We start from the raw sequence: 17,373 nt of genomic DNA, 5'->3' as shown, positions 1-17,373 counted from the left end.
GATGTGGATTTTGTATGGGGCAGGAAATTGCTGAACAAACATATCTTTCGTTGTGGCATTTAGAAATCAACTCAAGCCTGACAATCCATTTATAGCTTGATTTGCTTCTTCTTCTTCTGATAAAAATAATGGATATGACAGCATTTTGGTGGTGTATTTGGTTACATAGACAAAGCTATGCATAAGCGAAGCAAAATGAAAGCTACTTTGATAAAGAATTTGCTTTCCACACAGACTGTGCATGTGGTCATAAATTAATGTAAAAACTTTTGTTCAGACTGTAACAAACAACATTCATTTAACATACATAAATGCTAAACTTGTGGTTTTCTGTCTTGAGCTTATGCACATATGAATTTCTTTGATATAAATATCGTATGAATTATGAAATACCGCATCCAATAAAAAATCAAATTTAAAAAATGTGTTGAGTAAAACATGTTTTTGAATCAACTAAAATTGAACGTACAAATACATTTAAATGGCCATACTTGCACACTGTTTTGTCCATTATAAACAAAATTTAACCGTATTCAACATTTATATGCGTCACATCCAGCAAGCAATTAAGACTTGATTATTCATATTGTAACAAAGATCATTTGGCATCCGGATCGACTATGCTCTTGTACGACGCGTCCAACCTATAAACGGTTAGTGAATAAAGAAATATTATCTTTTCATTTGTGTCATTTGCTTGTTATAACTGAACTATTTTACGAAATATTCGTTCTATGTTTCTTTGAAATCAATAATAGACAGCTTTAGAAAACACAACGCGACGTCGACGAGGACGTATTAGAGAGCTTTAGCAAAGAGTACGAGTACGACTACGAACACGAACTACGTCCTTTTGACGCGAAAACATCGTTGCGACAACAAAAACACGTAGCCGTGATCAATCTGAGTACGATGTTTTGTAAAAAATTCGTAGTCGCGAGTACGATGTCTTTTTAAGCAAAGAAAGTAAGTATATTTTTTCATTTTGTTAAAAATTAGTTTACAGTACTATTTTCGAGCATCCAGGCTTTACTTTAGAACCTTTTTTTGAGCGCATATGTACATTTAAAAGGAAAATATGACCTTGAAAACTTTCATGCATTTCGTACGCAAAGTGAACGGTAAACAAACAATAAAATAGTATAAATATATCGTACATAAAATTTAAAATAGTGAAGATTTTTTACTCTAAAGAGTCCTGTGTTCTTGCAAAATCAGTATTACCGATTAGTTGATATCATTATTGACAAATGGAGCCTTAGATGCTTCGCAAACGTCGGTGTTTTACACAATAAAAAGGCTCGTTCTGTTGTTTACAACTAAAGCAAAATTTTGACGAAGCGACAACGACAACAAACTTCCTTGTGCCATTCCCTTACACGGTCAAACTTCGTACTCGTTGTCGTAGTCGTACTCTTGCTACAGCTCCCTATTGTCAGAAGTCGCTGAAAACTAATGCGCTGTTGTGACGTCACGTATATTTCCGTAGTTGCTTGCTTTTAAATTAAAGATGGCTTTCTTTGTTCAATTTTATTTATTTTCGAAGTAATTTAAGGAGGGTTCTGTAGAGAATTACGATGTCATATAAAGTTCATTCTCTATTAAACATATGAAGTATTTGTTGGTAATGAAAAAAAATTGGTTACAGCATTAGGTCAGGTGACTGCGTGAATACCTCTCAGCAATCAGTAACGCCAAACGCAAGTGTTTCAAATATCATAAAATGAAAAGCTGTTGTTGACGCTATATTTTAGAAATACTGTAACATACTTTACTCGTAGTCGAGTAACCAAACACCACAGTCATACCATTTTACTTAATGTTTGATGAGATAAATCATTACCCGACATTTAATGTAATTTGTTGAAGCTTTTAAGAGATTGCAATCATGAACATTCGTGTATTGTAAAAGTTCTTTTTTTTTACACAACAAAAGAATATTTATAATTAAATGCAATTGTGAACTACACAGACAGCGTTAAGTCGAATTAGGATAATTTGCATTGAACAAGAAAAACATGAAATAACTAAAAAAAGACAGAGCGTCATCCTCGTTGTTAAAAATACAAAATATGTCGTCTATATTATTATAAGCACCACTTCTTGCCCATCTTTTAACCTAACATATTGTATTACAGACGCTAGGTAGGTGACAATTTTGTAAAGTAAAGATGAATATCTTGTTCATAACTTCATATATGGGTAAACTATCACTACTATTAATGGAGAACGCATGTACGAACAAAAATCTTTTTACTTCATGGTATCTATTTTACATGGATTCGAAATATCACGACTGAAGGATACTTATTTGAAGTTCACAATTATTGTAAACTAAAGTGAAAATCTATGAACTAGGCTGCTAAAACAATGTAAAATGCAAGCAGTAAATATTCTTTGCCAATTAAAACGGTCAACAATCTGATTTAATTCTGTTATCATGCAGTAATATTTATTAACTAACTTTACGTAATATGCAAAGATGACAACTATCTCTTCATAATAAAGTTCCGAGTGTCCATGCAATATACTTCTCTGTAATTCTTAATTATTTCTTGAGTCTATTTTTAGCCTTTAGAGACTTAGAGTCTATGAAATCAGTTGAGCAGACAGCCTCCTGCAGTGTTACTTGTGTAGATTTTTGATGTTATCTTCTCGCTGTATCAAATAGAAAACTGTCACGAGTTTCTTTGCATAATTGAAAACTATTATCCTTTCTAAGAGTTCAAGACCATTTACGAATTTTACATGGAGCAATTTTAGCGAGTAAAATTTAGTAAATTTTAAGTTTAAAGTCTTTCTGCAAGAATATTCACTTGCGACAAATATGAACACGAGGTCATGAAGTAATAACAACATTTGTAGTAACTCAGTTCTCTCTATCTTATTTACTTCATGAAAACAATATGTATACAGTCAATGCGAAACAAAGTTTGTCACATATATGTGTAAATAAGTCCCCATAAAAAATACGAAATAATTTCACACAGCGATAGTTTCGATATTTATTTACTTTAATATAGACTAATTCTGTTGTCATATTTTATTTTGTGGCTGTGATTTTTGCCTACATTGCACTTACATCTAAACTGGTTAACCTGAAAACGCACAACACTGTCAGTGGATTCTCAAATAAAATAAACATGCAGGTGTAATAATCGAGTGAAATAGTATACATAAAACGTTTAAAGTATTTTAGTTTGCTTGATTATCATACCCATGCACTTCGTAAAGATAAACATTACACAGTGCATTAACTATTCCAATTATCTATTGATTACCAACAATATTACCATACAATATATCCAGAAAAGACGTAGACATAAAATTTGCCATTTCTATTATCACTGTTCATCGTGGCACAGAAAACATATAAACGTATTACATAAAAACTACACAAAACTCTATCATTTTAAAATGATATTATTGCATATTGAACTCGACTTTTTGAAAATACTCATTGCTGACGTGCCTGACAAAAATGTTCCTGCTGTTTCTGAAACAATTCTGTAGGAGACTACAGAGAAATCCCAATATCGTGTTATTTTCTCAAAAGTTAACTTTACTTGCCAAGAAATGCCGAGATTTCCATTCAAGATTAGCATCAACTTGTTCGTCTTCTTCAGCAAACGAACAACTTGGGCGATTACAAACATAAATAGGGAGCTTTAGCAAGAATACGAACGACTCATTGAGTTCTATAAGGTCTTTTATCGCTTCCGCATAATCATAACAAATCGAAATCCAAAGGAGGTTCTGGGGCTAATGACCTCTGTTTTCTGTGCGCATGACATTAAAGAGTACTCTCTTTTGGGTAAAAATTGGCAATGTGTGAAAGCACATGCCGATTTATTAAAATAGAAATAACAAGAATAGCATAATCTAAATTAATTATTTTACACAATTTAAACAAAAATCTTTACGAATAAAGTTTTTCAGTATAGCATAGAAAAGGTGGGGTGCTAAAAACGCCATCCCGGAAACAAGTCTAAATGGTACATGCAAAATCGACAGAGAGAAAGGGAGAGAAAGAAGGGTGGATTTTTCGATAAACTTCACCTGGCGACGGCCACCTGCTGAATGATATGTGATTTGTTTGTGCATAACCTCTAAGTCAAGGCTAACACCTGTGCACGTGAATCACACTACGTGCATGTGAACAAAATGCAAATAACTGTAGCAAACAGCCTGTTTGCTTTTGCAGCGTCCGCAATGAACCTTGGACTCCATGACCTTAGCACGCGGACTGCTTTGGGTAAATAACAACAAACTTTCCCAGTACTTTTTTATATGTTAATAGTGTGTCCCACCCTCTCTTTGTTTCCCCTTGATTAACATATCTCCTATTTACAATTTAAACTACAAAATAACCAGCGGAAGCAATAAAATTATTATTCGCTTATGCAAATAACTCCTATAGAACTCAATGGAAGACACGGGTCGCAAAATTCGACAGCGTCGAAGTTTGATGTGTCGTTCGACGAAAGCCAATTTAGATGTCGCGTTTTCGTCGAATAAAACTCATGGCATTATATGCGACGAATTAAATCCGACTGAAATTCAACGTATAAACTGGGCCTAATTGACCTTTTGCAAAAGTTAATGTTTTTCGTCCGTTCAAATGAATATTGCAAAGTTTTCGATTTACAACTACAAAATTTCCATTTGTAACTCAAGTTTTGTTACAGTGGCACGTTTTTCCATCATTCGTATGTATTTTCGGAGTTTTTTCGAACTTTGGTGAAGACTCTCGATGCTCAAAGCTTGCTGTTTAACTATTTCCCTTGACTCTTCGATACTCTTGCGCGCTTCATCCATTTCAGCTTTAAACGATGACCACGTACACTTAGATTTTCGAGGCAAACATTTAGTTCTATCACAATTTTTACTTTTCACTGAAATCTGTGACATTATTTAGTTTATCTGCATCTAAAGTTTTGCTTTAAAAATGTCGAAATTGTCAGGACTCGGGAGTAAGAATAGCCACACCACACATATTTTGATCTTTCATTTCAACAACGAACCGAAGGTGTTTGAATTTTTAAAGCCATTGGGATTTTTATTTTACGAATAAGATGTTGGAATTCTTCATATGGATTTTAACAATAAATCCGTTATTGTAATTATTACACAACAGTTCTTTTATTTCAAAACATATAGCTTGTCGAATTTTAATACAAACCGAATTTGTATCTTGTTATCGTGGGGGCGATAAGCAAAATTTTATAATATATTATAAAATAAACAACACGAAATGTCATATTTGGCGCCATAAATAAGATGTTAAGTTTGTTGCAACCCTGCTTCAAATTGGTCGTGTGCAACCATTCCCCTGGGAGTAAGACAGCAATGGAATGTTCGCCATGTTGACAATGGATGACATTTGCATTGTAAATAAGGAAAACTTTTTAAATTCATCCAACATGGCTGCTATGACGTACTTGCACACCAACAATTGGAGTCATTAATTTTCGTTATGGCGTAAAAGTTTAGTTGTTATATGCATCAATTTTAGGCTTAAAAATATGTGCTATTTTATCAGAGATTTAAATTTGTATAAGAAAAAAATACTGTTTTATCAAATAGTCCTGGTTGTCTTTTTTCGAAAATGTTGCATGTGCAAAATTTCTGTAAAAACTCCAATGACATTAGTTACTTGCATATACAAAATATTTTGGTACAGTTTTCATCCGGTTCTTACCATAGGATACGTTCATATTCTGTACTTGGTCCAAAGCAGTAAACAAAGTGGTAAATTACTGCTGAGCATTCTTGAAAATTATATATACGCGTCACAAAATTCTGTTTCATCTTGTTCACTATTACAATTTATAAAAGCTTTACAAAGTATGTGGCAGTAACCCTTTATTACTCATTTTGCATAATCGACATGACTGACTGGCAAAACTTGAATTTCTAAAACATAGCCAGTAAATAATAGACTTGTAATACATGTACTGCACCCCTTTCTGGTTACTGCTCTGTTCACCGAACTTTGGCGGTCAATAGCTCCCTCTCCACCCCAAAAATTTCGATAACATTTAAAGAAATTCAATAAATATCACTAAAAGGTCAATGGGAACAGAATGTTTAGTTTGGTCATATGAATTCGCTAAAATGTTATTGAATTTGAGCTTTTACATCAACTAATCTAATTGACCTTCAGCAAATGTTAATGTTTTTTTTCCGTTTAAATGAATATCCAAAGTTTTATTGATGTATCGCATCATGTTATTGAATGTTCATTCTTGTTTAACGAAAGGCAAAAGGTCTATTAATATGAGAATTCGTTTTCCGCCAGGAATTTCCTTGTTTACTATTCTAATTCCTGATTTGAAACAAAACGTCATGAGCTTGGTCCCTTATGTTCCTTTTCAATAGTACATACGTTTTAAAACTATTTCTTCAATATCAGCAATCACAGTGTCCTCCTTGTTGTCCACAGCAAACATGTGGGTCAGCGGTAATTAAACCATGACATAAACATTTCTCAGTCTTTACATGTTTTTTACATCCACCTTTACAACGTCGCAAGTCATGTGACATGACGTCATCTAAATTAAATGTCAGACTGAGACGTTTATCAATTTTGAAAGGTTTGAAAATGGGAGTATTGATTCATGTTTGTTGACGTAAATCACCCAGGTAGTGAAGTCCTAAGGACTGTTGATGTTGTTGATTGACGTTTATGCTGCAGGATGTGAGGAGTGAAGGATAAAACGTCAGTCAACACCAACATCAACTGTCATTCTCAGGACTTGATTTACAACTACAAAATTTCCATTTATAACTCACGTTTTGTTACACTAGCACGTTTTTCCATCATTCGTACGTATTTTCGGAGTTTTTTCGAACTTTGTTGAAGATCATCGATGCTCAAAGCTTGCTGTTTAACTATTTCCCTTAAATCTTCAATACTTTTACACGCTTCATTCAGTTCAGCTTCAAACAGCGATGCCCACGGGCACTTAAATCTTCCAGGCAAACATTCACTTCTATCACAACTTTCAATTTTCAATGAAATCTGTGACATCACTTAATTTATCTGCATCTAAGACTTTGCTATAAAAATGTCAAACTGTCAGGACAAGAATAGCCACACCACAAATATTCTTCGTCTTTCATTCCAACAACGAGCCAAACGAAAAGCTTTATGTGACGTCATTAATTAAATGAACAATTAAATATTGACAAACTATTAGATTCCCCTCGAACATCAGACTCTCCAAATCGAGTACCACTACTAATAGTCTTTAAAAAGCAACCAAAAATTACTTTAGTCGTTTCGTTGTGTTCAACCTCTTTCCCTACAACATTTATCATCACAAATTTAATTACAGCAATTCCGTGTTTCTGAATTTCAAATTTTCTGATGATGCGTTATTTTCCTAGTTGGCTGTAAGATTTGGCTGCAAAAATACCATTAACAACCATGATTTAAAAAGGATATAAACATGATACTTATTTTCTTTTCTTTTTCTTTTCAACACCATAAGCAAGCAGTCTTGATGAGGACAGTTTTGATATTTTGTCAGATTTTGCTCCATGAAAATAACGCATTACTCGACGTTTCTTGTTTATTTCAAATCGATCATTGACAGATAATTTTTTATTTCCCCTCCATCGCCATTTTACATCACCTGCGGTTTTCTTCGTAACTTCTTTAATCCGAGATTTCATTAAATGATTTTTTCTTTTTCTGTTGTTATTAATGTCGTCATTTTCTTCTTTATTATCAATCCTATTAAACAAAGATTTGTTATACAAGAGCATTAAACTATTGCACTGCAGATGACTCAGAGTTTCAGTTGACGAAGAGAAAAACGTATGATTCGGTGCATAATTTTAATTCCTAATTGTTTTGTTCATTAAGTAAATGCCTGTGTAAGAAAGTCCATCTTCAGTAAATGATTAAAATTTGTGCCATATTACAACAATGCAAGCAGATATTCAATTTAGCAAATACTAACCAGTGATTTCGCCATACACCTTATAATAACCTTATAATAACCTTTAAATACAATACCTCACATACAACATTAAAATAGACGTGATATAAACAAGTTCGAGTAAAAATGACTGCAACAGTGTGTAGCTAGAAATTGCTAAAGTTTACAGGTAAGATTAATTATTTACCTTTGATAATACACTCACAGTAAACATTGATTGCTAAGCTATACCATGCATGATTTGTTTTTTAACGATAAAGAAAATTTCCTGGTAACATTGTTTAAGACATTGCGTGTAGAGAATTTTTGTAGTCTAGAAGAGAAGTAAATAATCCTGAAAAATATAGCCTTAACAAAGTACTTTACCCTGAAACAGCAAGAGACTTGAGAATCATCATTTTCTTTTTATATCTTTTCCTTCTGACGATACTTTTTAATGTCCTTTCTTTCTTCATCTCTTGTTCTTTATAATAAAGAAAAAAGTAACTCTTGTTGAATCCGTTCAATTGTGAATGGGTAAAATCATTGATCGCTCAACGAACATTTGAGAAGTGCATTCGATAAAGATTTAGCAAAATTTTATTAAATTTCAACAAAACAATTGAATCTCAAGTACGCACCTATAAAGAATTGATTTTTTCAATGAAGCCCATTGATTTAACTCCTTATCGTCGCACATCAATATCTAAACGAAAGTTAATACATGTAGCGCAGTAATAATAAAATTCATCAACACAGCAGCTACAAGCTGCAGTGAAAAATGTTCGAATAAACTCTGCACTTGCTTTTTTTGAAACTTTTCAACCATGAACGTTCCTAGTGATAAAGTTATCACAATCAAAGGAATTAAGAAATATCAAATCATCCTAGTGATAAAGTTATCACAATCAAAGGAATTAAGGAATATCAAATCATCCTAGTGATAAAGTTATCACAATCAAAGGAATTAAGGAATATTAAATCATCCTAGTGATAAAGTTATCACAATCAAAGGAATTAAGGAATATTAAATCATCCTAGTGATAAAGTTATCACAATCAAAGGAATTAAGGAATATTAAATCATCCTAGTGATAAAGTTATCACAATCAAAGGAATTAAGGAATATTAAATCATCCTAGTGATAAAGTTATCACAATCAAAGGAATTAAGAATATTAAATCATCCTAGTGATAAAGTTATCACAATCAAAGGAATTAAGGAATATTAAATCATCCTAGTGATAAAGTTATCACAATCAAAGGAATTAAGGAATATTAAATCATCCTAGTGATAAAGTTATCACAATCAAAGGAATTAAGGAATATTAAATCATCCTAGTGATAAAGTTATCACAATCAAAGGAATTAAGGAATATTAAATCATCCTAGTGATAAAGTTATCACAATCAAAGGAATTAAGGAATATTAAATCATCCTAGTGATAAAGTTATCACAATCAAAGGAATTAAGGAATATTAAATCATCCTAGTGATAAAGTTATCACAATCAAAGGAATTAAGGAATATTAAATCATCCTAGTGATAAAGTTATCACAATCAAAGGAATTAAGGAATATTAAATCAGCCTAGTGATAAAGTTATCACAATCAAAGGAATTAAGGAATATCAAATCAGCCTAGTGATAAAGTTATCACAATCAAAGGAATTAAGGAATATTAAATCAGCCTAGTGATAAAGTTATCACAATCAAAGGAATTAAGGAATATTAAATCAGCCTAGTGATAAAGTTATCACAATCAAAGGAATTAAGGAATATTAAATCATCCTAGTGATAAAGTTATCACAATCAAAGGAATTAAGGAATATTAAATCATCCTAGTGATAAAGTTATCACAATCAAAGGAATTAAGGAATATTAAATCAGCCTAGTGATAAAGTTATCACAATCAAAGGAATTAAGGAATATCAAATCATCCTAGTGATAAAGTTATCACAATCAAAGGAATTAAGGAATATTAAATCAGCCTAGTGATAAAGTTATCACAATCAAAGGAATTAAGGAATATTAAATCATCCTAGTGATAAAGTTATTACAATCAAAGGAATTAAGGAATATTAAATCATCCTAGTGATAAAGTTATCACAATCAAAGGAATTAAGGAATATCAAATCATCCTAGTGATAAAGTTATCACAATCAAAGGAATTAAGGAATATTAAATCATCCTAGTGATAAAGTTATCACAATCAAAGGAATTAAGGAATATTAAATCATCCTAGTGATAAAGTTATCACAATCAAAGGAATTAAGGAATATTAAATCAGCCTAGTGATAAAGTTATCACAATCAAAGGAATTAAGGAATATTAAATCATCCTAGTGATAAAGTTATTACAATCAAAGGAATTAAGGAATATTAAATCATCCTAGTGATAAAGTTATCACAATCAAAGGAATTAAGGAATATCAAATCATCCTAGTGATAAAGTTATCACAATCAAAGGAATTAAGGAATATTAAATCATCCTAGTGATAAAGTTATCACAATCAAAGGAATTAAGGAATATTAAATCATCCTAGTGATAAAGTTATCACAATCAAAGGAATTAAGGAATATTAAATCATCCTAGTGATAAAGTTATCACAATCAAAGGAATTAAGGAATATCAAATCATCCTAGTGATAAAGTTATCACAATCAAAGGAATTAAGGAATATTAAATCATCCTAGTGATAAAGTTATCACAATCAAAGGAATTAAGGAATATTAAATCATCCTAGTGATAAAGCTATTACAATCAAAGGAATTAAGGAATATTAAATCATCCTAGTGATAAAGTTATCACAATCAAAGGAATTAAGGAATATTAAACCATGGTTTTAAGAAACACAAATATGCATAAAGGTCCCTCTACACACGGCATAAACAACACAAAACAAGAAAGAATGCCTCGTCTCGTCAAATACCTGACTTTTTTCTAATGCATAACTATTACACTCTTAACTCCTAGAACCAGCGTAACACAAGAAATCACTGAAGCCGAGAAGTCCCAAGAAATTAACAATATACGTTATTAATGAATAAAAGCATATAAACTGAACCTCATCAACAGTTAAGCCAAAATCATTTGGTTCCACTTGTCTGTATTTAAACCTGCACGGTAAATCACCAATGATGTCTTCATAATCCAGCTTGTAATACTCATCAAAATATGCTTCAAATGATTTCTCGTCTATAACATTAAATATAATTCATTTATAACATCAAGTCCAACGTAGAAAAAAACTCAAGTGAGCATTATGAGTACATACTTACAAATACACACGACAAAAAATCTTACTTGGATCAAATGAAGGTTTCGATGCATAAACAGCGCTAGCAAACAAAGATTTCTTTCTTCTATTATTTTCATTCATCGTTGTTGAAGCTGTATCATCGAAATCTGCATCCATCTTTTTAGAAGAAACGTCAAAGTTTATTATAAAAAAAATTTCTTAATTGAACTGAGATACGTATGTACGACGCACTACGAAACAATAATAAGAAACTATTTACTAATGACATCGCATCAAAATATCTTACATTAAATCCAGGATCATCACAATGAAGTTCTAAAAATGAATAAAATAAATCATTACCTTCATCAAACGCAAGTGACAGATATCTTTCTGGGAAACTCCATTTAAAATACAAATTTAAGTTGATGAATTTCATATAATATTGGAAATACTGCAATGCCTCAATAATGTTAAATGTTTTAAACATCATACCGCCTTCATCATTGCCTTCCCATTCATCCCAATTTTCTGAAAGAAATAAACACTCAATGATTTCAACTTGAAGCATCATAGTTTTTAAAACCAAAAAAATTTTTACTCGGCCGTTGTAAGAGGCAATTCACCAAAAATCTTTTCTGATGAGATTTTAGACAAAATTTTATCCAATAATTTTAACAACGATTGGGTTTATACACAAGAAATTAAAACACCATATACACGTTGACGAACGGCATGAAAAGCAACAAAAATTCTATCTATTAAAGGAGATACAAACCTTCTTCATAATCTTGCCAATCTTCCTCGTTAAATTCTGGTTTTTCAGTTTCTTCTTCGTTATAATACTCATCATCAAATGCTTTCTACAAAATCATTTAAAGGTACAAATATTAAAAAACAAGATGTTTAACCACAACGAAATTAATCAAACTTCTGTTTTACGTATTTAGTTTGTATAACCTGCATTGCTTCATCATATTTGACTGGATCAAAATCGCCTTCTAAATCTTCATCATTAAATCCTACATTTGGATTTCCTGTCACTTCTAAAAATTAAAAATAAATATACTTTTCAAATATTAGGCATTCACATGACATTGAATCGAGTCTTAGATACTCTCTACAACAAATCACTTTGACTCTAATGTTGTAAATTATCTACAATTGCTTCAAGATTGTTGAATGAAATATTTCATTTCTTTAAAACAATCTCATGATGATAATGGGATCTATACAATGATAGCAAATATTGACAGTAAATATCGTAAACCTTTCAATTTTTCCAATTTTTCTAAGATCTCTTTCTTTTTGAGATTCTTTAATCGTTTCAATTCCTGTTTCTTTTTCTCTTTTTCCTGTTAAATAATCACATTCTATTGAGCGGTACATCACAAAATGCTTCATCTATCTATTAACAAAAATAACATTTTAAACAATATTGACATACGCGTCAAACCTTTTCTCTATAATAAGTTGATGAAATTTATTCATTACTGTGAAATGATAAAACTAAGCATTTTATGACAACCTTAAGTTTACGTTCATTTCTTTCCTCTCTTTTCTCTTTTCTTTTGTTGTCTTTTCGGCGAAGTGTTCCCGTGACATTTCTTGGATAACTTTTTAGCTGGCAAAAACAATTACAAAATAATTAAAACAACGGTAACTAAAGAGAGTTGAGTTGTTTCTTTTTTTATATGATTCTGTTTCTAAGAGGTGGTTTATAGCATACTGGCTTATAATGAAAGATCTGGGATTAATGGTTGTAGTTGACTTGTTATCCCTTAATGTATATGAAATATGGCGATGAAATTCATTAAAAACAAAAATCATTTGAAAATTGACTTCTCTGATCAAAAAACGAATAACATCCGAATTGAACATAACTTAACAAAAACTCTGTTTGTAAATGTAGATCGTCCAGGTTGGTATAGTCCTGAGAAGGATTGTTTTTGTTGTTGTTCAGAGTCAAAATGACTACCGCTAAGGTTGTCGAAACGTCAGTCAACAACAACAAAAACAGTCCTTATAAGGACTATGCCAACCTGAACGATCTACATTTATAAACATGTAACGATACTCCCGGGTTCAAACTATTTACTCAACAAAAACTATCTCGATCTTTAAAACCAGTAGTCAAATATTACAACATTTTTATAAACAAAGTTAACAGTACAAACTTGTGCTGAATCTGGTTCTTCATATCTGAAATTATATTTTCGTTCAAATTCTTCCTGTTTCTCAAGTTGTTCTTCATCCTGACAACAGGAACGCAAGGAAACATAAAATATAAATCAATGATGAATAGAACCTACGTATGTATGTATAAAAATCTTATGACAGAATGTTTTATGCAGTGCGGTATTTGAAATTAAATGAAGATATGATCTTCGCACTTTGCTGGACAATTTGTCCAGGAAAGTGCGAAGATCATATCTTCATTTAATATAAAATCTTGATAATGAACTTGCCTCTTCAAAATCATCAACAATTTCATCATAAGTTGGAGTTCTAAAGGCGTAAATATCGATAACTTGAATCAACTGACAACAACTTTCATAAGCATTTTCTCAATAACATTAAATTCATTAAAACACATAAACAATATACATACTCCAAGGAATCTTTATCAATGTATTGTTTTTGTAAAATGAAATTACGAAGAAATTTCTCGTCTTCGTCAAGGTCTGGATTATTCCAAATTTGAAGCAATGGCTCCTACATGAACAAAAAAATTTTCAAAAACTAGCAGCAATGGCTAATTCATTTTTAGCAATTCAAATCATGATGAGCAACGAGAAAGGTCAGGCTACGTATATGACACGTGACTAGTTTATCTACAAACCAATTCCGTTTTATCTTTTTCTGATAAATCTTTTTCTTTTAACCATTCAAGGTATTCTTTGTCTTCTGTTTCCTATATTTATGTAGAAATACATGAAGAAACTACGTATGAATTTAAACTTCACTGTCACACCATACCTACGTAACATGAAATTCTAACATGAAGGGTCTATGCCCACTTTTATAACTTGATTAAAAATTATAAGAAAATCTTGCAGATTTTTATTGATATTAACATTCCAGTAAATCAACAATTATGCTTTCAGTAAAAAATTCAACATAATTAATAGGTTATTGAAGATGAAACTTCTCAAATCTGAGAATTTTTTGTTTGATTTCAAGAAAGTTTTTGTCCTGACTGAGAACACTCAGTTCCTTATAAAAACATATCACAGACTCGACAACTACAAAAATCACACGAGAACCATCATTTATTATTTTCCATTCTAAATTTATTGATTACAAAACAAAAAAACCGAGAAAATCACATACATGCCAAATGATATTTTTGTAATGTTTTTTCGAAACACTCAAATAATTATTTACCTTTTCTTGTTTTGGTTTTATCCGTGTCTTTAAAAAATCACTTTTATCTTCATCACCATTGAAAGCATCTTTGAAACTTAAGAACAAATATATTAATATGGTCAACAAAAATTTGCATGTTACATATGTACAATGTCTACTGCACTGTTACGCTATAAAGCTGGACAAAAATTTGCATGTTACATATGTACAATGTCTACTGCACTGTTACACTATAAAGCTGGACGTTACATATGTACAATGTCTACTGCACTGTTACGCTATAAAGCTGGACAAAATTTGCATGTTACATATGAACAATGTCTACTGCACTGTTACACTATAAAGCTGGACGTTACATATGTACAATGTCTACTGCACTGTTACGCTATAAAGTTGGACGTTACATATAAAAAAATATAGATAATGTCTATATGTTGATGCTGTTTTTAAATAAAATGTAAATTGCAAAAGAAATGTGGACAACAAGAAATAAAGTCTATCCTAAATGACAGCAATATGTCCGATGATGGATGTACCAGTTGGTTGACATAAAAACCACAATTGGCAAGTGGCATGACTTGTAAATTCATAAAAATCCATCATTTCATACCTCATTATTTTAAATTTTTCTACAAGGTCAGCACTGTTACTCAAACAATAAATGAAAATGATATCAAGTTACTTTCTATTTCACCTTTTTTTCAACTCTTCTTGTTCTTCAATGTAAGTTAATCCATTCTGCAACATAGACACTGGATAACTATAGGATAACTATAGGAGAACTATAGGATACATATAGGATAACTATAGGATACATATAGGATACATATAGGCAGTGTGCGAATTAACGATGTGCAATGTGCAAATTGCACATCGTTTTAGCTAAAATGAAAACAATTGCACATCACTTTTTCAAACGATGTGCAAAAATCAGCGGTTTTAACGAAAAACACTGTCGTAAATCATATGAATTTGTTCACGTTTAAAAATACTAATTTAGCAATTAGCGCTATATAATAATTAACGTAATATCGATTTGATTATGCCTCTAAAGAAACACTTTTGTCAAAGAATTGAATGAATGAATGAATGAAAATCTTTATTTTGACACACTGGCCTTGTCAACTGGGGTTGATTTCCACAAGGGGCGTGCTTTTGTTCAAAAACAATTACAATTGCAATAGGTTAAATTACAATTGCTTTTGTTCAAATTGCACATCGTTTTTTCTGAACTAATTTGCACACTGCATATAGGACAACTATGAACATAGAGTAACATCAAAGAATGGATGACTGGATAACTTTGGCACAACAATTAAAATAACAGAGTAAAGCTTATGTAAGGATGACAATTAAGATGAGTTAAATAAAACCACCTCTTTATTCTTTTCTTCAAAGCTACAACTTTCCTCAGATTCAGAGAGTTCACTTAAAATGTGCAAATGCATTATTAACCTTTCACTTCAACATTATATGATTGAAATAAAATTTTATTTCAACATACGATCCTTGTTCCAATAATCTTTTCCTTTCATAATCTTTAAGGAACATAGGTTTATCACTTTTTCTTGCTTTTTCTTCATTCAAGATGACTTCTAAGAAAAATGTTATAAACACTTAATTGTAAGCTTTATAAGCTATTGGCAAGTTGACATGATTTCTTTAGGTGATATGTTGTTAATGTTTATAAAACTTTGAACATGTTTTAAATATGCTTGCCATTTGAATAAAATGTTGCATTTTTATCATAGATTTTTGGGTCCTTGTTCTTTATAAGTGCCAAAGTCTTTAGAAAATTCTTTTCTTTTTCAAAATTAAGCTCCTGAAAATCAAAATAACACACATGATCAAACACTCCAATGATGTTAATTGTTATATGTACGTATAAGGAGTATGTAAAATCATATCTGCATCATCAAATGAGTTGCCAGCAGTTGTTCTTGAATTAAACTTGTCAGCAAACATGGGACAAGAGAAATCTCGGCCCAACCAACTCAGCTAAAATTTCCAGTCTCTATTGTTTGATATTTATCGAGATTTTAACACTACATTACTTAACTAAACACTAAGGTTAAAAATTGTATTATTGTTGTTTTTCTTAACCAAACCTTGCAAGCATTGTTAACCTGTTCCTAACTCAGGGATCAAACTACAATAAAATGCAAGAATCAAAAACTTTTAATTGGCCGACCATTTAATTCAAATGCGAAACAAGACCATAACTTCAGATTAAGGTAAATCGTTAACTCAAACTATAGTTTGGTAATTTTTTATGGCTACGATGAAGTAAAACCTCAATGGTTGTGTTATTGGGCCAAGTTGGTTGGGCCGAGATTGTCGTTGGCCGAGTAGACCAAACACCAAATTTAATGTTTCCTTGCACTTGGCAATTTTTTGGTTTCCAATCTGGCAAAGTCTGGCATGTAAACAATCTTTTGTGAGATGTGACATGTTCTCAAGAAGACTAACAATATAAATGGATATTTCGAAATTTAAACTAACAATACCCTTGCATCTTCATCTTCTGACTCACTCGAGCTTTCAGAATTGTCTACAATTTCGCCATATTTGTCCTTTACTACAATTTATCAACGATAATAAAACAAAATAATAAGTTGATGTCAATTCAAAACATTGCCAAAGCGAAAAGAAATATTTCATACACTTATCAAGTTCAGCCCTTTCACTTCTTTTTTGAAAATTTGCGGCGTACTTTTTGTTAATTTTCAATGCACATTTTTCGTATTTCATTTTGTCCGCCATATTAACTATTATATGCCATTACTTCATGTAATAAAAATATCAATCAGAAGATTAATAGTTTAAGAATTCACATTTTAA

General features: G+C 31.3%; 1 protein-coding gene and 1 long non-coding RNA gene across 3 annotated transcripts; both read right to left on the bottom strand.

Moving 5' to 3' along the window:
* Window positions 1–423: 423 nt before the first annotated feature.
* LOC124440103 lies at window positions 424–1,265 on the bottom strand. Its single transcript, XR_006946560.1, has 2 exons — window positions 1,225–1,265; window positions 424–644 (listed from the first exon to the last, which is right to left on the bottom strand). It is a non-coding gene; the product is annotated as an uncharacterized LOC124440103 (long non-coding RNA).
* Window positions 1,266–6,040: 4,775 nt separating this feature from the next.
* On the bottom strand, window positions 6,041–17,326 carry LOC124440102 (protein KRI1 homolog). 2 transcript variants are annotated; one of them, XR_006946559.1, is made up of 23 exons: window positions 17,196–17,326; window positions 17,040–17,110; window positions 16,252–16,354; window positions 16,037–16,127; window positions 15,909–15,960; window positions 15,227–15,270; window positions 14,551–14,626; window positions 14,006–14,077; window positions 13,775–13,878; window positions 13,632–13,671; window positions 13,341–13,418; window positions 12,692–12,787; window positions 12,434–12,518; window positions 12,124–12,209; window positions 11,942–12,026; window positions 11,659–11,694; window positions 11,471–11,499; window positions 11,229–11,340; window positions 10,990–11,120; window positions 8,570–8,634; window positions 8,316–8,412; window positions 6,796–7,741; window positions 6,041–6,554 (listed from the first exon to the last, which is right to left on the bottom strand). XR_006946559.1 is itself a non-coding variant. In XM_046990422.1 (22 exons), exons 1-21 carry the CDS (start codon window positions 17,293–17,295, stop codon window positions 8,355–8,357), a joined length of 1,614 nt encoding a protein of 537 aa, XP_046846378.1. In that variant the 5' UTR covers window positions 17,296–17,326; the 3' UTR covers window positions 6,041–7,741; window positions 8,316–8,354. The 2 variants fall into 2 exon arrangements, 1 of the variants encoding a protein (XP_046846378.1); XM_046990422.1 differs by having other exon boundaries at window positions 6,041–7,741.
* Between the last annotated feature and the right edge of the window lie 47 nt (window positions 17,327–17,373).

This window comes from Xenia sp. Carnegie-2017, unplaced genomic scaffold (genome assembly GCF_021976095.1).
Source record: "Xenia sp. Carnegie-2017 unplaced genomic scaffold, XeniaSp_v1 HiC_scaffold_2, whole genome shotgun sequence".
NCBI lineage: Eukaryota > Metazoa > Cnidaria > Anthozoa > Malacalcyonacea > Xeniidae > Xenia > Xenia sp. Carnegie-2017.
This window is presented reverse-complemented; position numbering and strand designations above follow the sequence as displayed.